This window comes from Tachyglossus aculeatus, chromosome 6, assembly GCF_015852505.1.
Source record: "Tachyglossus aculeatus isolate mTacAcu1 chromosome 6, mTacAcu1.pri, whole genome shotgun sequence".
NCBI classification, from domain to species: Eukaryota; Metazoa; Chordata; class Mammalia; order Monotremata; family Tachyglossidae; genus Tachyglossus; species Tachyglossus aculeatus.
This window is the reverse complement of record NC_052071.1, coordinates 2,785,378-2,809,368: the sequence shown is the minus strand read 5'-3', so window position 1 is coordinate 2,809,368 and position 23,991 is coordinate 2,785,378. Positions and strand designations below refer to the sequence as shown.

The following is a 23,991-nucleotide window of genomic DNA, read 5'->3' as shown; positions in this document are numbered from 1 at the left end:
AAAAAAAGCACTGAGACGCTGAGCTTTCAGCACAACAAGGGCATCTTCACTAGCTGTCCAGCTGCCCATTTCCTTCCACAAAGCAACCTTTTTAACTCAAAAGGTGGCCAACGCTGCCCTTCATCATCATCAATCAATCAATCAATCAATCGTATTTATTGAGCGCTTACTATGTGCAGAGCACTGTACTAAGCGCTTGGGAAGTACAAATTGGCATCACATAGAGACAGTCCCTACCCAACAGTGGGCTCACAGTCTAAAAGGGGGAGACAGAGAACAGAACCAAACATACCAACAAAATAAAATAAGTAGGATAGAAATGTACAAGTAAAATAAATAAATAAATAAATAAATAAATAAATAGAGTAATAAATATGTACAACCATATATCCATATATACAGGTGCTGTGGGGAAGGGAAGGAGGTAAGATGGGGGGATGGAGAGGGGGACGAGGGGGAGAGGAAAGAAGTGGCTCATCAGCATCATCATCATCAGCAGCAGCAGCAATCGTATTTATTGAGCGCTTACTGTGTGCAGAGCACTGTACTAAGCGCTTGGGAAGGACAAGTTGGCAACATATAGAGACAGTCCCTACCCAACAGTGCCCTTCCCCATAGAACGTGTTACTTTCTCTCTCTTTCTCACACAAGAGAAGCGGTGTGGCTCAGTGGAAAGAGCACGGGCTTTGGAGCCAGAGGTCATGGGTTTGAATCCCGGCTCCGCCACTTGTCAGCTGTGTGACTTTGGGCAAGTCACTTGACTTCTCTGGGCCTCCGTTACCTCATCTGTAAATGGGGATTAAGACTGTGAGCCCCATGTGAGACAACCTGATCACCTTGCATCCTCCCCAGCGCTTAGAACTGTGCTTTGCACATAGTAAGCACTTAATAAATGCCATCATATATTATATTATTACATCTTACCCACCCTGTTACCTAAGCACTAGTTCTCACACGTAATCACTTTTCCCTCCCTCCTCCTAACTGAACATTATTTTAGTGTCAGTCTCTTTCAAGTGCTTTGCACATAGTAAGCGCTTAATAAATGCCATCATATATTATATTGTTACATCTTACCCACCCTGTTACCTAAGCACGAGTTCTCACACCTAATCCCTTTTCCCTCCCTCCTCCTAACTGAACATTATTTTAGTGTCAGTCTCTTTCAGTAGATCACAGCTCCTTGAGAGGAGGGAATGCATCTTCTAGCTCTATTGTATCCTCCCAAGTGCTTACTACAGTGCTCTCACTAGGCGTTTAATAGATATGACTGATTGATTGATGGATTGTTGAGCACATTCCCACAGCAGGCAGCTGGGACCAGAGTCCAGGAAGGGGGCAGTCCCCTGGCCCAGAGCCAGAATGAGGAATGAAAAGAGGTGGCTATGGAAGAGTGGTCACTCTGGACCAGAGAAGCAGTGTGTACTAGTGAAAAGAACCCGGGCTTGGGAGTCAGAAGAACTTGGGTTTTAGTCCTGGCTCCTCCACTTGTCTGCTGTGTGACCTTGGACAAGTCACGTCACGTCTCTGTGCTTCAGTGTTCTCATCCAAATAATGGGGATTAAGATTGTGAGCCCCATGCGGGACATGATTAACTTGTATCTACCCAGGGCTTAATATAGAGCCTGGCACATAGTAAACACATACCAAACACCATAAACAACAAGAAAAAAGATATCGGACCTCTCTTTCCACCTCCTCCTCTTCTGCGTCTGGGGGAGCTGCCCCACCTGACCGTCCGTGACCTGACCGTTGTTTCAACCACTGGGCTCCCGTCCCCTTCCGCTAGAATCCATTTGGATGCTCCAGAGAGGTCACTTCCCTCTAGGAGTTTCTATTCCAAGACAGCCCCACTGAAGCAGGTAGGTTTTCTAAAGGCAGGCAGCGCATCGGTGATCGGATTAACATTGAAAAGATGCAGAAGACTTCAGTCGTGACATCAATCGTGTCATCAATCATGTGCGTATTGGCTACAGGCCATTGGGTAAGGGAGCCCAGTGCTGGTGAGAATCCTTTACTGGGCCCTGCCTGATTTGTCAGGGAATAACCTTGTATCTACCCCAGACTTTAGAACAGTGCTTGGCACATAGTTAGCAGCCTGGCCTAATGGGAAGAAGTGTGGACTACAGGAAAGAGCATGGGGCTGGGGGATAGAGGACCTCGGTTCTAATCCCAGCTCTGCTACTTACCTGCTGTGTGACCCTGGGGAAATCACTTAACTCATCCGTGCCTCAGTTGCCTCATATTCATTCATTCAATCATATTTATTGAGTGCTGTCTGTGTGCAGAGCACTGTACTAAGCGCCTGGGAAGTACGAGTTGGCAACATATAGAGACGGTCCCGACCCAACAGTGGGCTCACAGTCTAGAAGATGAGCGATGGGAGGTGGGGAAGTTTCTGGGAGCAGGGGAACACCTGCAAGGAGAATTCTGGGAGCAGGGACAGTCTCTTAGGGAGGATTCTGGGGGCGCAAGCACCCCCAGAGGGAAGATTCCGGGAGTGGGAACACATCCTCAGGGAGGATTCTAGGAGCAGGGGCACTCCCACAGGGAGAATTTGGGGATCGGGGGCACTTCCCCAGAGAGGGAGGATTCTGGAGGCACGAGCACTCCCAGAGGGAAGATTCCCGGGAGTGGGAACACATCCTCAGGGAGGATTCTGGGAGCAGGGGCACTCCCACATGGAAAATTTGGGGATCGGGGGCACTTCGCCAGAGAGGGAGGATTCCGGGGGTGGGGCTGGCCTCTCCCGTACGTAAAATGGGGATTAAAAGTGTGAGCCCCTCGTGGAACATGGGCTGTGTCCTATCTGATTAGCTTGTATGTATTCTAATGCTTAGTACAGTAGTACACATAGTACAGTAAAGTGCCTGACACATAGTAAGTGCTTAACAAATACCATTCTACATATAAATATAGAGAGAGAGAGAGAGGGAGGGAGAGAGAAGCAGTGTGGCTTGGTGGAAAGAGAAAGGGCTTGGGAGTCAGAGGTCGTGGGTTCTAATCAATCAATCAATCAATCATATTTATTGAGCACTTACTGTGTGCAGAGCACTGTAGTAAGCGCTTGGGAAGTACAAGTTGGCAACATATAGAGACAGCCCCTAACCAACAGTGGGCACACAGTCTAATTCCGGCTCCCCCACTTGTCAGCTGTGTGACTTTGGGCAAGTCACTTAACTTCTCTCAGCCTCAGTTACCTCATCTGTATAACGGGGATTAAGACCGTGAGCCCCACCTGGGGCAATCTGATAACCTTGTATCGATCCCAGTGCTTAGAATAGTCCTTGGCACATAGTAAGCGCTTAACAAGTACCATTATTATTATATATTCAGGCTCTGCCCCTGAGAGCCTCTTCACTGAGACTCTGGGAGAGGCAGATACAGAAACAGCTAAAAGGAGACCCCCTGACGCACCTCTGGTTCTTATTGCGCTTATGTAAATATCCTTTATTCTACTATTTTCCATTTCAATGTCTGTGTTCCCCCTTTAGACACTAAGCTCCTTGCGGTCAGAGATCGCTTCTACTAACCCTGTTATACTGTCCTCTCCCAAGTGCTTAGTACAGTGGTTTGCAAACAGTAAACGCTCAGTAGACACCACAGATTCTAAATGGTATTCATTAAGCGCTTACTATATAGCAGTACTGAACTAAGCCGTGATGATTCTGTCCACAGACCCCAGCCAGCCGTTCGTGCAGCCCCACTCTGATGTCCCTCTGGTGATCAACATTCTCCCCAGCACCCAGGAGGTCGTGGTGCCGTGTCGCGTCTCCTCTCCCGACCTCCAAGTGGACCTGGATCTGGTAAGTGACTCCATCGGGGGAGTGGCGGGAGGCCACCGGGCCCTGCGGCTAGACTTCCCAATCCAGTGTGCGTGCCTCAAGGGATGACCGCGATCTGTGGTTCTTCTGTGCCTTCCCCCTGGGGATTCCAAATTTTAAAGCTTCTGAAAATCTACAAAACCCACGGGGTTCTCAGGAGGCCCAACTCTACGCCAGAGCCCAGGCCCACAGCAGCCCACATTCTGGCACATCCATCCCGAATCAGACTGGGCAACTGCATCATAATTCCAACATCACTCCTGATCTAACACAACCCAAGTAGGGAAACATAGAGGAAAGGCATCTAGGCCAACTCAGTACCCCGGTCACTTTTATTTAGCAGCCCCCGCTCCCGAAGACCTTATAAAATGGATCGGCATATTTTGCCCCTGGTTTAGAGATAGGGAACCTGAGGCCAGGATTGAGAAGTCAGTGGTTAGCGCTGACTTAAGCCAGGTGTGCAGGCGAAAATTTCAGTGGGATGAATAAGGGCGTAGGTGTGTTCGGGAGAGGTTATTGGAGTGAATGCCGGGATAATTGGTGAGAAATGGTAAGGGCGCGGAGAGACTCAAGAAGGGTTAAGGAGATCCACGGATGTCTGTGTTGGCTTGTCGGAAGGAAACGTGCATTGGCTGGATGGACTCAGAAAGGTTCATTCATTCATTCGATCATATTGAGAGCTTACTGTGTGCAGAGCACTGTTTTAAGCCCTTGGGAGAGTACGGTATAACACTAAATAGACACATTGTCTGCCCACGCGAGCTTACGGTCTAGAGCGGGAGACAGAGGGTGTTGTTTGTGTTCTGTTGCCCTTGTGAAAAAAATGTGATCCCTTGGGGACTCCAAGGACAGAGAGCAGGTTACTGGATTCCCAAAACAGGGTTCCCCGGCTCTATCACGAACCAGGGCCGGGAAGCAGGCCTTTCCCCTCGCCCCACACCTTACCCCGAGCTGTGACATCTAGAGGGCCAGGGATGTAGTCAGAAGCAAGATGTGGCTAGCATCTCTCTTCACTTCATACAGCTGGGCTCTGCGCACTTGGAGTTCATCAGCCCCTCCACCTCGACCTTGATTCTGCCGATTCCAACTTCCTGGCCCCTCTTCAACTTTTCCTAGAGGTCTTCGCACCCTCCCCTGCCCGGTCCTGCTTGAGGCGGGATGCCAAATCCCTTACAAAAGGCAGGAGCCAAAGAGAACCGGCCACTGGGCAGAATGTAATCGTCACTTTCCTCCTGGCTCTCCCTGCCTCTCTGATCTGTTGCGCTCCCTCTGCACCCTCAATCATTCGTCTCCAGGACTCCCTGGAGACAAGTAGGTGGAATGCCAGACCGATGGGGCTGTTTGGAGGACCAAGATGAGTGTTAAGGGAGCACCGGTCCCCGGGATGGTGGGTTGCGGTGGGCCATCTCTGGACAATTCTGAGGCCACGGCCTGTCCAGCCATGGGTCCTCCCTGAGGGGTGGGAAACTGCAGGCAGCCCCATCTGCGCTATGGGATGAGACCCAGAAAAGCCTGTCCGCTACCTGTCTCTGCTCCACCTGTAAATTCATTCATTCAATCATATTTATTGAGCGCTTACTGTGCACAGAGCACTGTACTAAGCTCTTGGGAAGTACAAGTCGGCAACATTTAGAGACGGTCCCTACCCAGCAAGAAGCTCATGGTCTAGAGCAGGGAGACAGGCAACAAAACGAAACAAGTAGACAGGTGTCAAAGCCATCAGAATAAATAGAATGAGAGCTATATGCACATCATTAATAAATAAGATCCTATGCTGAGCCTGAAAAATAGGCCCTAATCTTACAGAGAAGCAGCGTGCTTAATGGCAGCGTGCTTAAGTCACTGTACCTCGGTCTCACCCATCCCGCCGTTGACCCCCGGCCCACATCCTCCCTCTGGCCCGGAATGCCCTCCCCTCCGCACATCCGCCAAGCTCGCTCTCTTCCTCCCTTCAAAGCCCTACTGAGAGCTCACCTCCTCCAAGAGGTCTTCCCACACTGAGCCCCCTCCTTCCTCTCCCCCTTCCCATCCCCCCCGCCCTACCTCCTTCCCCTCCCCACAGCACCTGTATATACGTTTGGACAGATTTATTACTCTATTTTACTTGTACATATTTACTATTCTATTCATTTCGTTAATGATGTGCATTTAGCTTTAATTCTATTTGTTCCGACGACTTGAAACCTGTCCACATAGTTTGTTTTGTTGTCCGTCTCCCCCTTCTAGACTGTGAGCCCGTTGTTGGGTAGGGACCGTCTCTATATGTGGCAGGCTTGTACTTCCCAAGCAGTTAGTACGGTGCTCTGCACACAGTAAGCGCTCAATAAATATCATCGAATGAATGAGTCAGTAGGACCTGGATTCTGATCCTGGCTCCACCACATGTCTGACATTGGGCAAATCACTGAACTTCTCTGGGCTTCAGTTACTGTAAACTGTAAAGTGGGGATTAAGGGAGTGAGCTCCATATGGGACAGGGACTGTGTCCAACCCGATTAACTTATATCTACCCCAACACTTAGAACAGTGCTTAGCACAAAGTAAGTGCTTAACAAGTGTTATTATTATTATTATTATTATTATTATTATTATTATTATTATTATTACTCCACAAAGTGCATTGTCTTCAGGTCTCCTGGGCCATTTCCCTCCATCCTCCGGGCCAAGGTGATCGCTCCCCTGCTTCTACTGTGCTTGTTGCCGGGCTCTCCTGAGTCCTCACCCCATCAGAGGGCCTGGAATGAGTCAGTCAACAGAGGCAGGCTCTCCTCTGCCACTGTCCAAATGGCCATTTCCTGATGATGCTTCGCAGTTCCTCGGGGAGGGCCGATCGTGTCCAGTGAAAACCTCTGCTCTAAAGCATCAGTGACTTCTTCGGAACTTGCCTCCTCTTTTCTTCCCCGGGGTCAATTATAATGTCCTCCTTCCCTACGGGGCCATTAAAAGGCCTTTAATCTGATTTCAAGACATTTCCACTCAATAGGAGGGAGGGCCCATCCGGAAGGGGAAAGGGAAGATGCTTTCCCTCCTCCACTTCCCATGTCCTCCTTACCTTGTATGGGGGTGACACCACCCGCCCACCTTAGGCCTATTTCCCCTCACCCAGGGCGCGCCTGGGGCTCTGGAGCCATGGTGTCTGCTTCCCGTGCGGGCAGGAAACCGGGAGAGATGGAGCAGGGAGGCATCAGCCGAAATTAGAACATCCTTTTCCCAAATGGAACCAATCCCTCCGCCCAATCGGCTGCACGAGGAAAGGCGGAGGACAAGTGGCCAGGTGCTCCTTTCACACGGCTCTAGCCTCCTTTTCGTGTTTCAAGAGGTCGTTGACTATGCATGAGAGCTCAGAGATGGCCCTGGTGTACAGTCTTCCCCTCTATAGCGTTAAGGGGCCTCAATCCCCTGACTACACGCTCCAGCTCTCTCTGGAAGCCAGGATGTGTTTCCCAGAGGAAATTAAGTTCTTCATGAGGCCCCTGTCATTTGGAATGGTTCCAGTTACCGGCTTATAGGAGTTAGAGACCGGCAGGCTCTGCTTGTAGGCCTCGGTCCAAACCTGGTGCGTTGTTAGGGGGAAAGATCTGAAAGGCTGATCCTGATTCTGTGATCTGAGGAAACATTCAGAGGGGAAGTGGGGAGGAGGTGTAGGTGGAGTCCGAACCAGAGGTCATAGGGAGATTCCTCGTTCTCCGAGTTCCCCAATCTGCAAATGGGCAGGTCAGGATCATTTATAACGCTGGACAGTGCGGGTTGTTCCATTAAGGCGCTGAGGAGGAAGAAGAGAAAGAAGGAAGAAAACTGGAAGGAGCAGGAGGAAAAGAGAATAGAACAATGTTGATGAAGGTCGTAGTGATTATGTGGTGATGATGGGGATTACGGTGATGATTTTGGTGGGGATAATGGTGATCATGGTGAATATGGTGGTAATCAATCAATCAATCATATTTATTGAATGCTTACTATGTGCAGAGCACTGCACTTAGCGCTTGGGAAGTACAACCGCCTGCTGATTTTGACTGTTGGAAATGGCTGGAAGAGTGCTCTTCAGTGATGATGATGATGATTATGGCGGTATTACCTATCACGATGATGGCAGTGATTATGATGATTGGGCTAGTGATGTGTTGACATTGAGAGTGATGATAGTGATATCAGTGCACCCGAGATGATGGCGATGGTGATCAGGGTGATTTTGGGAATGGATCAATCAATCAGTCAATCAGTGGTATTTTATTGAGCATTTACTGTTTGCTGAGCACTATACTAAAAGCTTGGGGAAATGCAGTACAATAGAGTTGGTAGATGTGATCCCTGCCCACAGGAGCTTACAGTCATCAGGGAGAGACGGACATTAAAATATACTACAGATAAGAGAAATCAATCGGTCAATCAGTGGTATTTTATTGAGCACTTACTGTTTGCTGAGCACTGTACTAAGGGCTTGGGGAAATGCAGTACAATAGAGTTGGTAGATGTGATCCCTGCTCACAAGGAGCTTACAGTCATCAGGGAGAGACGGACATTAAAATATACTACAGATAAGAGAAATCGATCAGTCAATCAGTGGTATTTTATTGAGCATTTACTGTTTGCCGAGCACTGTTCTACGAACTTGGTGAAATATAGTGCAGTAGAATTGGTAGTTGTGATCCCTGCTCACGAGGAGCTTACAGTCGTCAGGGAGATACAGACATTAAAATATACTACAGATATGAGAAATCAATCGGTCAATCAGTGGTATTTTATTGAGCATTTACTATTTGCCGAGCACTGTTCTATGAACTTGGAGAAATATAGGACAGTAGAATTGGTAGTTGTAATCCCTGCTCACGAGGAGCTTACAGTCATCAGGGAGATACAGACATTAAAATATACTACAGATATGAGAAATCAATTGGTCAATCAGTGGTATTTTATTGAGCATTTACTATTTGCCGAGCACTGTTCTATGAACTTGGAGAAATATAGTACAGTAGAATTGGTAGTTGTGATCCCTGCTCACGAGGAGCTTACGGTCATCAGGGAGAGACAGACATTAAAATACACTACAGATATGAGAAATCAATCGGTCAATCAGTGGTATTTTATTGAGCATTTACTATTTGCCGAGCACTGTTCTATGAACTTGGAGAAATATAGTACAGTAGAATTGGTAGTTGTGATCCCTGCTCACGAGGAGCTTACGGTCATCAGGGAGAGACAGACATTAAAATACACTACAGATATGAGAAATCAATCGGTCAATCAGTGGTATTTTATTGAGCATTTACTATTTGCCGAGCACTGTTCTATGAACTTGGGGAAATATAGTACAGTAGAATTGGTAGTTGTGATCCCTGCTCACGAGGAGCTTACGGTCATCAGGGAGAGACAGACATTAAAATATACTACAGATAGGAGAAATAATTGAGGGCAAGGATAGGGACAGGTGTGGTTAGGGTGACTTTCAAAATGCCTAAGGGGTACATGAACATGGGGGGAAATTAGGGCTTAGTTAGGTAAGGCCTCTTGGAGGAAGTGTGATTTTAGGAAGGTTTTGGAGGTGGGGAAGGTGGTGGTTCATTGAGTATGAGGGGGGAGGGAGTTCCAAGCCAGAGGAGGGTGTGGGCGAGGGATCAGCAGTGGGAGACTACATACTAGGTGGAAAGATAGGATGGTGATTGTGGTAATGATGGGCTAATGAAAAGGTGATCATGATGAGATCCTGACAGGGGTTATGATGATGTTGGGGTGGTGAGGGCATTGATCGCGGTGACCGCGGTGATGATGGAGGTGTGTGTGTTTTTTTTCTCCCACTCTGCAGTTTCTCCCTAGTCCTTCTTACAAGTTCACTTCCTTCAGCAAGGACTGGGACCCCAAGAAGGGCTTCACGGTTACTCGACCCTCCTACCAATTCTTCAGCAATATGCTCCAGTGCATCACCAAAGCGGGAGGGAAGACTTTCCGGACACTCTATCTCCCGCAGAAAGTGGGTGAGTGAAGCCAGAGGATGGAGCCCAGGACCTTGAGGGACAGGTCCCAAGGGCCAGGAGGGATGAGCGCGGGCTTGGGAGTCAGGGGTCGTGGGTTCGAATCCCGGCTCTGCCACTTGGCAGCTGAGTGACCCTGGGCTAGTCACTTAACTTCTCTGGGCCTCAATTACCTCATCTGGAAAATGGGGATTAAGACTGTGAACCCCATGTGGGACAACCTGATCACCTCATATCCCCCCAGCGCTTAGAACAGTGCTTGGCACATAGTAATCAATCAATCGTATTGAGCGCTTACTGTGTGCAGAGCACTGTACTAAGTGCTTGGGAAGTACAAGTTGGCAACATATAGAGACAGTCCCTATCCAGCAGTGGGCTCACAGTCTAGAAGGGTGAGACAGAGAACAAAACCAAACATATTAACAAAATAAAATAAATAGAATAGATATGTACAAGTAAAACAAATAAATAGACTAATAAATATGTACAACCATATATACATATATACAGGTGCTGTGGGGAAGGGAAGGAGGGAAGATGGGGGGATGGAGAGGGGGGTGAGGGGGAGAGGAAAGAGGGAGCTCAGTGTGGGAAGGCCTCCTGGAGGAGGTGAGCTCTCAGTAGGGCCTTGAAGGGAGGAAGAGAGCTAGCTTGGTGGATGGGCTGAGGGAGGGCATTCCAGTAAGTGCTTAACAAACATAATAATAATAATAATAATAATTATTATTATTATTATTATTATCATAGGCTTCCCCTTGGGCTAGCTCCAGAAACAGGGGCAGGAGGAGCTCAGAGAGCTCGGGGCAATCAACTGTCGACAGTATTTATTGAGTGCCTTCTAGGAGTCGAGCACTGGAGTAGGTGTTTGGGGGAGTACCACAGAGTTAGTGGATATGATCCTGCCCTCAAGAAGTTTGTGATCTAGTGGGGGAATCAGACACTAAATTACAGACAGGAGGAAGTAATAGAATAGAAGCAGCGTGGCTCAGTGGAAAGAGCCCGGGCTTTGGAGTCAGAGGTCATGGGTTCAAATCCCGGCTCCGCCAGTTGTCAGCTGTGTGACTTTGGGCAAGTCACTTCACTTCTCTGGGCCTCAGTTACCTCATCTGGAAAATGGGGGTGAGGACTGTGAGCCCCACATAGGACAACCTGATCACCTTGTAACCTCCCCAGTGCTTAGAACAGTGCTTGGCACATAGTAAGCGCTTCATAAATGCCATCATTATTACTAGAAAAAAAATACACAGGAAAGCAGCATGGGCTAGGGGAAAGACCTCAGGCCTGAGAACCTGAGTTCTAATCCCAGCTATACCACTTGTCTGCTATAAGAACTTGGGCAAGTCACTTAACTTCTCTGAGCCTCAGTTACCTCATCTGTAAAATGGGGATTAAGGCTGGGAGCCCCTTGTGGGGCGTGGACTTTGGACCAGGTACAATCCCTGGTACCTAGTACCTAACAAATACCATTTAAAAAAGGAAGAAAAACAAGGAAAAAAGTGCTAAGGGGATGGTTGGGGTTAGGAGGTGGTATAAGTGCCCAAGTGCTTAGGTGGTGAAAAGTGTTGATGTGGCAGATGGGGGGGAATAGGATAATTAATAATTATTATAATTATGGATTTATTAAGCCCCATCCGTGAAGCACTGTACTAAACACTGGGGTAGGCAGAAGGTAATGAGGTTGGACACAGTTCCTGTCTCACAGTCTCAGAGTCTAAGTAGGAGGGAGTAGGATTTCGTGGCTCAGTGGAAAGAGCCGGGGCTTTGGAGTCAGAGGTCATGGGTTCAAATCCCAGCTCTGCCGCTTGTCAGCTGTGTGACTTTGGGCAAGTCTCTTCACTTCACTGGGCCTCAGTTCCCTCATCTGTAAAATGGGGATGAAGACTGTGAGCCCCCCGTGGGACAACCTGATCGCCTTGTATCCTCCCCAGCGCTTAGAGCAGTGCTTTGCACATCGTAAGCGCTTAATAAATACTATCATTATTATTATTATTATTATCCCCATTCTACAGATGAGGAAACGGAGGCACAGAGCAGTTACGTGACTTGCCCAGTGTCACACAGCAGAGAAGTGGCTAAACAGGGGGGAGAACATGGGTCCTCTGATTCCCTAGCCTGAGGTCTTCACACTAGGCCACGCTACTGGGGACATCCTTTAGGCCTGAAGAAGCGTGATGAATTTTGGTCAGATAGAAAAAAGACTTTCCCATCAATTAGAGCTGTTAAAACCTGGAATGACTGATGAAGGGAAGTCTGTTGGGGGTTTTTAATGCTATTTGTTAAGCTCTTACTTTGTGCCAGGCTCAGTGGCAAGAGCACGGGCTTTGGAGTCAGAGGTCATGGGTTCGAATCCCGACTCCGCCACATGTCTGCTGTGTGACCTTGGGCAAGTCACTTAACTTCTCAGAGCCTCAGTTCCCTCATCTGTAAAATGGGGATGAAGACTGGGAGCCCCACGTGGGACAACTTGATCACCTTGTATCCCCCCCAGCGCATAGTAAGCGCTTAACAAATACCATCATTATTATTATTCTTATATAAACTAATCAGGTTGGACGCAGTCCAAGTCCCATGTGGGGCTCCCAGTCTTCATCCCCATTTTACAGATGAGGGAACTGAGGCCCAGAGAAGTTAAGCGACTTGCCCAAGGTCACTCAGCAGCCCAGCGGCGGAGCAGGGATTAGAACCCATTTTCGCTGACAAAAGTTCGTTCATTCATTCAGTTCATTCAATCGTATTTATTGATCGCTTACGGTGCACTGTACCAAGCGCTTGGGAAGTACAAGTTGGCAACATCTAGAGACGGTCCCTACCCAACAACGGGCTCCCAACAAAACAGAACATGTGGACAGGTGTCAGGTCACAAGAATAAATAGAAATAAAGAAAATTGTGGGCGCTCCCTCCCCTGAGATCTTCCCCGCTGCCCGAGTAGAAGGGGGATGGATTAAATGACCCCCGCCAAGGTCAACAGGGCAGAGAATGAGAAATCGGGTGTTAAGAACATGGCAATTTCTTGCCCCTCATCTTCATTCCTCCCTAAGGGCTCGGAGCTCACCGTGTCTGCTCTGTCTCCCTGCCAGAAACCGAGAAGAAGAATCTCGTCATCAGTGCCAATCACCAGAAGATGCTGGTCGGGGCCCTGCTCAGGCTGCGATGTGCCGCTGAGACCACCTACAACGGGAGGATTGACTTCAAATGGGAATACAAGAAGAAAAGGGTGAGGACATTGGGATGGCTGACACTTGCGGGGCCCCGGTTGGAGGTTTGCCAAGCATCCCGGTCTTGACTTTTATCATTATGATTATATATATATATATATATATATATATATATATATATAAAATAATCTTGTCTTTTATTATGATGATGATCACATCCAGGTCTTGACTTTCATCATTGTGATTATTATATATATATATAATAATCTTGTCTTTTATTATGATGATGATCACATCCAGGTCTTGACTTTCATCATTGTGATTATTGTATATATAATAATTTTGCCCTTTATTATTATGATTATTATACATAAGTGCATAACTAGTAGAATTATAATACTATAATATATGATGATTATATATTATTATAATATAGAGAAGCAGCACGGCTCAGTGGAAAGAGCACGGGCTTTGGAGTTCAAGCCCCGACTCCGCCAATTGTCAGCTGTGTGACCTTGGGCAAGTCATTTAACTTCCCTGTGCCTCAGTGACCTCATCTGTAAAATGGGGATTAAGACTGTGAGCCCCCTATGGGACAACCTCATCACCTTGTAACCTTCCCAATGCTTAGAACAGTGTTTTGCACATAGTAAGCGCTTAATAAATGCCATTATTATTATGTATAATAATCTTGGCTTTTATTATTATGATGATCACATCCAGGTCTTGACTTTCATCATTGTGATTATTATATATATAATAATTTTGCCCTTTATTATTATGATTGTTATACATAAGTATATAACTATTATAAATACTATAATATAGTATATGATGATTATATATTATTATAGAGAAGCAGCACGGCTCAGTGGAAAGAGCACGGGCTTTGGAGTTCAAGCCCCGGCTCCGCCGATTGTCAGCTGTGTGACCTTGGGCAAGTCATTTAACTTCCCTGTGCCTCAGTGACCTCATCTGTAAAATGGGGATTAAGACTGTGAGCCCGCTATGGGACAACCTCATCACCTTGTAACCTTCCCAATGCTTAGAACAGTGCTTTGCACATAGTAAGCGCTTAATAAATGCCATTATTATTATATATAATAATCTTGGCTTTTATTATTATGATGATCACATCCAAGTCTTGACTTTCATCATTATGATTATTATATATATAATAATTTTGCCCTTTATTATTATGATTGTTATACATAAGTATATAACTATTATAAATACTATAATCTAGTATATGATGATTATATATTATTATAATATAGAGAAGCAGCACGGCTCAGTGGAAAGAGCCCGGGCTTTGGAGTTCAAGCCCCGGCTCCGCCAATTGTCAGCTGTGGGACCTGGGGCAAGTCACCTAACTTCCCTGTGCCTCAGTTACCTCATCTGTAAAACGGGGATTAAGACTGTGAGCCCCCCATGGGACAACCTCATCACCTTGTAACCTTCCCAATGCTTAGAACAGTGCTTTGCACATAGTAAGCACTTAATAAATGCCATTATTATTATATATAATAATCTTGGCTTTTATTATTATGATGATCACATCCAGGTCTTGACTTTTATCATTATGATTATTATATATATAATAACTTTGCCCTTTATTATTATTATTATTATACATAAGTATATAACTATTATAAATACTATAATATAGTATATGATGATTATATATTATTATAATATAGAGAAGCAGCACGGCTCAGTGGAAAGAGCACGGGCTTTGGAGTTCAAGCCCCGGCTCCGCCAATTGTCAGCTGTGTGAACTTGGGAAAGTCACTTAACTTCCCTGTGCCTCAGTGACCTCATCTGTAAAATGGGGATTAAGACTGTGAGCCCGCTATGGGACAACCTCATCACCTTGTAACCTTCCCAATGCTTAGAACAGTGCTTTGCACATAGTAAGCGCTTAATAAATGCCATTATTATTATGCATAATAATCTTGGCTTTTATTATTATGATGATCACATCCAGGTCTTGACTTTCATCATTATGATTATTATATATATAATAATTTTGCCCTTTATTATTATGATTGTTATACATAAGTATATAACTATTATAAATACTATAATCTAGTATATGATGATTATATATTATTATAATATAGAGAAGCAGCACGACTCAGTGGAAAGAGCACGGGCTTTGGAGTTCAAGCCCCGGCTCCGCCAATTGTCAGCTGTGTGACCTTGGGAAAGTCACTTAACTTCCCTGTGCCTCAGTGACCTCATCTGTAAAACGGGGATTAAGACTGTGAGCCCCCCATGGGACAACCTCATCACCTTGTAACCTTCCCAATGCTTAGAACAGTGCTTTGCACATAGTAAGCGCTTAATAAATGACATTATTATTATATATAATAATCTTGTCTTTTATTATTATGATGATCACATCCAGGTCTTGACTTTCATCATTATGATTATTATATATATAATAATTTTGCCCTTTATTATTATGATTGTTATACATAAGTATATAACCATTATAAATACTATAATCTAGTATATGATGATTATATATTATTATAATATAGAGAAGCAGCACGGCTCAGTGGAAAGAGCACGGGCTTTGGAGTTCAAGCCCCGGCTCCGCCAATTGTCAGCTGTGGGACCTGGGGCAAGTCACCTAACTTCCCTGTGCCTCAGTTACCTCATCTGTAAAACGGGGATTAAGACTGTGAGCCCCCCATGGGACAACCTCATCACCTTGTAACCTTCCCAATGCTTAGAACAGTGCTTTGCACATAGTAAGCACTTAATAAATGCCATTATTATTATATATAATAATCCTGGCTTTTATTATTATGATGATCACATCCAGGTCTTGACTTTCATCATTGTGATTATTATATATATAATAATTTTGCCCTTTATTATTATGATTGTTATACATAAGTATATAACTATTATAAATGCTATAATATAGTATATGATGATTATATATTATTATAATATAGAGAAGCAGCACGGCTCAGTGGAAGGAGCACGGGCTTTGGAGTTCAAGCCCCGGTTCCGCCAATTGTCAGCTGTCTGACCTTGGGAAAGTCACTTAACTTCCCTGTGCCTCAGTGACCTCATCTGTAAAATGGGGATTAAGACTGTGAGCCTCCCATGGGACAACCTCATCACCTTGTAACCTTCCCAATGCTTAGAACAGTGCTTTGCACATAGTGAGCCCACTGTTGGGTAGGGACTGTCTCTATATGTTGCCAGCTTGTACTTCCCAAGCGCTTAGTACAGTGCTCTGCACACAGTAAGCGCTCAATAAATACGATTGATTGATTGATTGATAGTAAGCGCTTAATAAATGCCATTATTATTATTATATATAATAATCTTGGCTTTTATTATGATTATTATATATAATTATTATATTATATAACATATAAAATATGTATATACTTCTGTAATCATATTATAATTATTATGATTGTTATTATGATTATTCATAATTATTCTTACAAATATTATATAATTTGTATAATAATTGTGGTCTCTGTTAAGTGCTTACTGTGTGTCAAGCACTGTGCTAAGGACTGGAGTAGACCCAAGATAATCTGGTCCCACTTGGGGCTCACAGACGAAGTCGGAGGAAGAAAGGATATTGAATCCCCATTTTGCAGGTGAGGGAACTGAGGCACAGAAAAGTTAAGGGACTGCCCAAGGTCACACAGCAAACAGTGGTGGAGCTGGAATTATTATTAATAATAATAACGTATTAAGCACTTACTATGTGCAAAGCACTGTTCTAAGCGCTGGGGAGGCTACAAGGTGATCAGATTGTCCCACGGTGGGCTCACAGTCTCCACCCCCATTTTACAGATGAGGGAACTGAGGCCCAGAGAAGTGAAGTGACTTGCCCAAAGTCACACAGCTAAGTGGAGGGGCCGGGATTTGAACCCATGACCTCTGATTCCGAAGCCCTCGCTCTTGCCACTGAGCCACGCTCCTTCTCTAACTAGAACCCAGATCCTCTGACTCCCTGTGCCCTTTCCACTAGGCCATGCTCCTTCTCACTAGGCCACACTGCGTTGCAGTCAATCAGTCAGTGGTATTTATTGAGTGCTCACTGTGGCAGAGCACTGTACTAAGCACTTGGGAGAGTACAATGCAACAGAATTGCTAGACGTGTTCCCTGCCCCCTGTGTCAGCTGTGTGACTTTGGGCAAGACACTTCACTTCTCTGGGCCTCGGTTACCTCATCTGGAAAATGGGGATTATGACTGCGAGCCCCCCCGTGGGACAACCTGATCACCTTGTCACCTCCCCAGCGCTTAGAACAGTGCTTTGCACATAGTAAGTGCTTAATAAATGCCATTTTAAAAAAAAAGTCACTTCACTTCTCTGGGCCTCAGTTACCTCATCTGGAAAATGGGGATTACGACTGCGAGCCCCCCCGTGGGACAACCTGATCACCTTGTCACCTCCCCAGAGCTTAGAACAGTGCTTTGCACATAGTAAGCGCTTAATAAATGCCATTAAAAAAAAAAAAGTCACTTCTCTGGGCCTCAGTTACCTCATCTGGAAAATGGGGATTAAGCCTGCAAGCCCCACCGTGGGACAACCTGATCACCTTGTCATTTCCCCAGTGCTTAGAACAGTGCTTTGCGCATAGTAAGTGCTTAATAAATGCCATCATTATTATTTAGTGCTTAGAATAGTGCTTTGCACATAGTAAGTGCTTAATAAATGCCATCATTATTATTCAGCGCTTAGAATAGTTCTTTGCACATAGTAAGTGCTTAATAAATGCCATCATTATTATTCAGCGCTTAGAATAGTTCTTTGCACATAGTAAGTGCTTAATAAATGTCATCATTATTATTCAGTGCTTAGAATAGTTCTTTGCACATGGTAAGTGCTTAATAAATGCCATCATTATTATTCAGCGCTTAGAATAGTTCTTTGCACATGGTAAGTGCTTAATAAATGCCATCATTACTATTCAGCGCTTAGAATAGTGCTTTGCACATAGTAAGTGCTTAATAAATGCCATCATTATTATTCAGCGCTTAGAATAGTTCTTTGCACATGGTAAGTGCTTAATAAATGCCATCGTTATTATTCAGCACTTAGAATAGTGCTTTGCAATCAACCAATCAATCAATCTTATTTATTGAGCGCTTACTATGTGCAGAGCACTGTACTAAGCGCTTGGGAAGTACAAATTGGCAACATATAGAGACGGTCCCTACCCAACATTGGGCTCACAGTCTAAAAGGGGGAGACAGAGAAAAAAAAAAACCAAACATACCAACAAAATAAAATAAATAGAATAGATATGTACAAGTAAAATAAATAAATGATAGTAAGCACTTAATAAATGCCATTATTATTATTATTACTATTATTAAGGAGCTTTCAGTCTAGAGGGGGACTGTAAAGAGGCAGTAGCGATCCGTGGTTTAAGGGAGGTCCTTCAGATCTCCCAAATCTCCAGGGTGACTGCGAAGAATTTCCAACCCAAGACTTGGGAGAGGGGATTGTCTGAGGAAAATCATCTGTCTCCGTGCAATCCGCCCTCCCAGCCGTGGGGTTTGGGATAAGATAGCAGCATGGCTTAGTGGAACGACCTGGGTTCTAATCCCAGCTCTGCCGCTTGTCTGCTGTGTGACCTTGGACAAGTCACTTCACTTCTCTGGGCCTTAGTTGTATCATCTGTTAAATGGAGATTAAGACTGGGGGCCCTATGTGGGGCAGGCACTGTAGCCAACCCGATTATCTTGCATCTACCCCAGCGCTTAGTACAGTGTTAGTAAATACCAATAATAATAATGATAATGTTGGTATTTGTTAAGCGCTTACTATGTGCCAAGCACTGTTCTAAGCACTGGGGTAGATACAAGGTAATCAGGTTGCGCCACGTGGGGCTCACAGTCTTCATCCCCCTTTTACAGATGAGGAAACTGAGGCCCAGAGAAGTTAAGTGACTTGCCCAGGGTCACGCAGCAGATAAGTGGCCGAGTCGGGATTAGAACCCACGATCTCTGACTCCCGGCTCTTTCCACTAAGCCACGCTGCTTCTCTGTATGACGATTCTTTTCTCAATAATGACAACAATAGCAGCAACACAGTCCTCACCCCGCGTGCGGGTTCACTAAGTAGGCGGGAGTACGGGTTTTGAATCCCCATTTTACAGATGAGGAAACTAAGGCCCTTCCTCAAGTCGCCCAACTAGCCAGAGGCGAAGCCGGGATTAGAACCCAGGTCCTCTGACTCCCAAGGCCGGGCCACATTGCTTCTCGTCTAAATCTCCAGCTCACTTATTGGTTTCCTAGTAACTCGGAGGTGACTGCACCGTTGTACTTAAGACAGAAAGGCTGGAAAATGCGGCTAAGTTTGGAACCCAAAAGTTTGGAGCTTGGAAGAAATGAGTCTGGGGGTCAAATCAATCAATCAATCGTATTTATTGAGCGCTTACTTTGTGCACAGCACTGTACTAAGCGCTTGGGAAGTACAAGAAATCAGATGGTGATGATGATGATGGCATTTATTAGGCGCTTAGTATGAGCCAAGCATTGTTCTAAGCACTGGGGAGGTTACAAGGTGATCAGGTTGTCCCACCTGGGGCTCACAGTCTTAATCCCCATTTGACAGATGGGGTAACTGAGGAGCAGAGAAGTGAAGTGACTTGCTTTGAACAGAAATGGAAAACTGAGACCACCCCACAGAACCTGTGGTCTTCAGGCTCCTGTTCTCCCTCCTACTAGTGAGCCTCAAGTAGGCGAGGAACCGATTAAATTGTATAAATCAGTTGTATTGACTGGGCACTTTCTGTGTTCAGAGCACAGTGCTTGGAAGAGTGAAATAGAACAGATTTGATAGACGTGTCCCCTGCCCACAAGGAGCTTAGAGTCTAGAGGAGGAGCCTTCCCCAGTGTTTAGAACAGTGCTTGACACGTAGAAAGTGCTTAACCAGTAGCACCGTTGTTATGGAGAGGTCTAGAGGTTTTCATCAGCTTGCAAAACAGACATGGGAGATGCCTTTTTTAAGCGGTGGTATACAGGCTGTCCCTCCAGGGAGAATGGAGAGTCGTGGAAGTGAAATAATAAATAACTAATTATGGTATTTGTTAAGCAATTGTATGTGCTAAGCATTGTACTAAGCTCTGGGGCAGTTACAAGATATTCAGATCCCTGTCACACAAGGGGCGCCCAGTCTAAGTAGGAGGGAATAAGATTTAATTATATCTTTTTTAATATATACCTGTATATATGTATATATGTTTGTACATATTTATTACTCTATTTATTTATCTATTTATTTTACTTGTACATATCTACTCCATTTATTTTATTTTGTTAGTATGTTTGGTTTTGTTCTCCGTCTCCCCCTTTTAGACTGTGAGCCCACTGTTGGGTAGGGACTGTCTCTATATGTTGCCAAATTGTACTTCCCAAGCGCTCAGTCCAGTGCTCTGCACACAGTAAGCGCTCAATAAATACGACTGATGATGATGATTTAATCCCCATTTACCGGATGAGGAAACCAAGGCCCAGGGAAGCGACGTGACTTGTCCCAGTCCCACAGCAAACACGTGGTGGAGCCAGGATTCGAATACAGGGGGCTTTTTCAGTCAGGCCAGGAAAATATTCTGTGTCCAACGCGTAGCTCTCAGAGCGCTCCGGAGTCCGTCTCCAATTCCTCCTGTCTCGGCCCTTAGAAAGGAGCAGGTCTTAATGGGTTGAAATAATCAAAAGCAATCGATTAATGGTCTTTATGGAGCCCTTACTATACGCAGAGCACTGTCCCAAGTGCTCGGGAGAGTACGATGCCATAGGGTTGTTAGATACGACCCCTGCCCAAGAGGAGCTTGCAGTCTACAGGGTGAAACAGGTATTAAAATGAATTAAAATAGGAAATAGTGGAGTGTAACAATATGGATGTAAGTACCGTGGAATTAAGGAATCAAACCTGTGATCACGATGGCATTAATTAATTAGAGAAGCAGCGTGGCTCGGTGGTATGAGCCTGGGCTTTGGAGTCAGAGGTCAGGGGTTCGAATCCCGACTCCACCGCATGTCTGCTGTGTGACCTTGGGCAAGTCACTTAACTTCTCTGAGCCTCAGTTGCCTCATCTGTAAAATGAGGATTAAGACTGTGAGCCCCACGTGGGACAACCTGATCCCACTGTATCCCCCCAGCGCTTAGAACAGTGCTTTGCACATAGTAAGCGCTTAACAAATGCCATCATCATTATTATTATTAATTCAATGCACACTCTGTGCTAAGCGCTGGGGTGGATACAACCCTAACCCCGGGGAAGCAGCGTGGCTCAGTGGAAAGAGCCCGGGCTTTGGAGTCAGAGGTTCAAATCCCAGCTCCGCCACTTGTCAGCTGTGTGACTTTGGGCCTCAGTTACCTCATCTGGAAAATGGGGATTACCTTGTAGCCTCCCCAGCGCTTAGAACAGTGCTTTGCACATAGTAAGTGCTTAACATATACCAAAATTAGTATTATTACAAGCTCATCAGGGAAGGCTCTTCCCTGGGGAAGGAGAAGTGTCCACCCTCAAGTCTACCCCCGGGATGCCCCCCACTACCCTGGGGGCTTGGAGGGCCACGATGGAGCCCTAAAGGACACAGGCGGCCAGTGGTCTGCCCACCCCCTTTCCATGGAGTCGCTTTGGACACCCGTGGACAATGTACTTGGGAAGTACGGTGTACTTGGGAAGCGCTTGGGAAGTACAAGTTGGCAACATATAGGGACAGTCCCTACCCAACGGTGGGCTCACAGTCTAGAAGGGGGAGACAGAGAACAAAACCAAACATACTAACAAAATAAAATAAATAGAATAGATATGTACAAGTAAAATAAATAGATAAATAAATAGAGTAATAAATATGTACAAACATATATACGTATATACAGGTATATATACATATATACAGGTAATTATATTACCTGTATATATTAAAAAAGATATAATTAAATCTTATTCCCTTACTCCGCCTAAATTGGGATCGACTGATTGATTGATCGATCGATCCAGGAGCGCTTAATCGTGTGCAGCTCTGCACTGAGCACTTTGGAAGGGCACGACAAATGCCTTGAGGGACAGGGACTGGATCTGAAAGTATTTATTTGCTCAGTACAGTGCTCAGCACAGGGTACGCACTCAGTAAGTAGTCCTGTGCCCTGCCCTGGCAGATTCACTGCTGCACAATTGACTTGAGGGAAGGATTGGATCACAGCCTCTCCTGGAAGGCCGGAACCTACGTGGGCCTCCCTGGGCTTCCTGGTGGAGGGCTTAATATTGATAATCTGAAAGTGGGATGCTCAATATTACGGATAATGTTCACCTGGACAGAATCCCTGTCCCCCCTGGAGCCCACAGTCTACATAGAAAGGAGAACAGGTATGGAATCCCCATTTTACAGATGAGGAAACTGAGGCCCAGAAAAGTAGATTTACCCAAGGTCACCCGACAGACAGTGGCAGCATTGGAACCCAGATCCTCTGACTATAAGGTCCGGGCTCTTTCCTCTATACACACGGCAGCCACATGCGGTGGGGGAAAAGGCTTGGGTACCCTTTGAAAGAGAGCCCTAAATCTCTTCTCGAATAGCACCTTCACCGTCCTGACGGTCAACCACATTTATTGAGGACCCTCTGATTATTGAGCACTGGGCTCGGCCCCGGGAAAACTTCGGATGGAAGTAAAAGATGGCGGAGCTTGAAAACGGTGCGTTTGCCAACTGATGTTCCCAACGCCTCGGGGACCAACGTCAGGGTTGTCCTGTGACCTTGCTCTGGAAAGGTCGAGCAATCAATCGGTGGCATTTATTGAGTGCTTACCGTGTGCGGAGCTCCGTACTGAACACCTGGGAGAGGGCAATACCGCAGAGACGGGAAGAAAACTGGATCTAATGGGCTCCTTCCCTCGCCTTAGGCTGAGTGCTGTGAGGTGAAAAAGAACATGAAAACGGATGACCCGGTGTATAAAAGCTCCAGCACCCTGACTATCCGGAATGTCACCATGGAAGACAATGGCCTGTATACGTGCAGGGAAAATAATGCATCGGGACTAGAGGCCAACATCACCATCACGGTGTACGGTGAGTTGCCCCTATCCTTCCTTCGGCCTCCTTTTCCTGCCGGCTAGCCCGTGACCGCCGACGCGTCCGTACCGTCAGCGTGCCCCCTTAGGCACGAGTTCTGTGCGAGGTTTGCTGGCTTTGGGGGTGAAGACATTGTCCCCCCACCCACGGCTGGTCTCCAGCCAGTCCTGAGAATGATCGAGCAGAGCGGAAAAACTCCAAATCAGCTCTTTCTGAGGGGCTGGCCCGCCTCCTCTCTCTCCGCCCCAAAGAAAAACTGCCCCTTTCCCAACCCCGAGCTCTGTGAATCCTGCAGGGATTCAAATCAATGGCCGGATACTTGTTTCAGAGAGCGGAAATTGTAATACTTCCCTTGGTGGAATGCTGCTATTTCTCCCGAACAGCGGCCCCTTCGAACATCTCACTGGCCCTTCCGACATCCCTGAGAGTTAGTCAGCCGATACTGAGCTCTTTTTACGAGCCAAGCACCCTCGTGAAGCGATGCTATTCATATCCCTAGAAGGTAGGAAGAGAACGGTATTATCCTGCCCATTCTACCCACGAGAAAACTGAGGGGCGGAGAGGCTGAGTGACCCAGGAGGGCAGTGGCCTCAGCTGGATTTCCTCCGAATCCCAGATCTGGTCTCTGTCCTCTAGAACATAAGCTCCCAATGCACCCAAAGCCAAGGTAGCCGAAGTGACCCCACTGGGCGAATGGATCGCCTCCCTGGATTTGTTGGTGGGGACTCGACTACAGTTGGTACCCCAGCCGTCCCGCCCCTTCCTTCCCCTCAATCAGGGTCTCTCCTCCTCGTCCTTCTCCTCCTCGTCCTTCTCCTGATCCCCCTCCGTGTCCCTTCCAGAACGTGCTTTCATCAAAGTGCTCCCCACGAACAACAGCACCATGGAGGGCACAGCCGGGCAGAAGATGCTGAAATTGGTGGTGAGGGTAACTGCCTTTCCCCACCCTTCCGTGGCATGGTGAGTGGTTT

At 46.2% G+C, this 23,991-nt stretch overlaps 1 protein-coding gene across 1 annotated transcript in view; it reads left to right on the top strand.

The window, feature by feature from the left end:
• The window catches only part of LOC119929662 (vascular endothelial growth factor receptor kdr-like), a 222,786-nt gene that overhangs the window by 98,329 nt on the left and 100,466 nt on the right, over positions 1–23,991 (top strand). Inside the window, exons 4-8 of the mRNA XM_038747850.1 lie at positions 3,679–3,806; positions 9,625–9,793; positions 12,869–13,005; positions 22,852–23,017; positions 23,863–23,980. Coding sequence (XP_038603778.1) covers positions 3,679–3,806; positions 9,625–9,793; positions 12,869–13,005; positions 22,852–23,017; positions 23,863–23,980 — 718 coding nt within the window. The remainder of the gene's footprint in view (positions 1–3,678; positions 3,807–9,624; positions 9,794–12,868; positions 13,006–22,851; positions 23,018–23,862; positions 23,981–23,991) is intronic.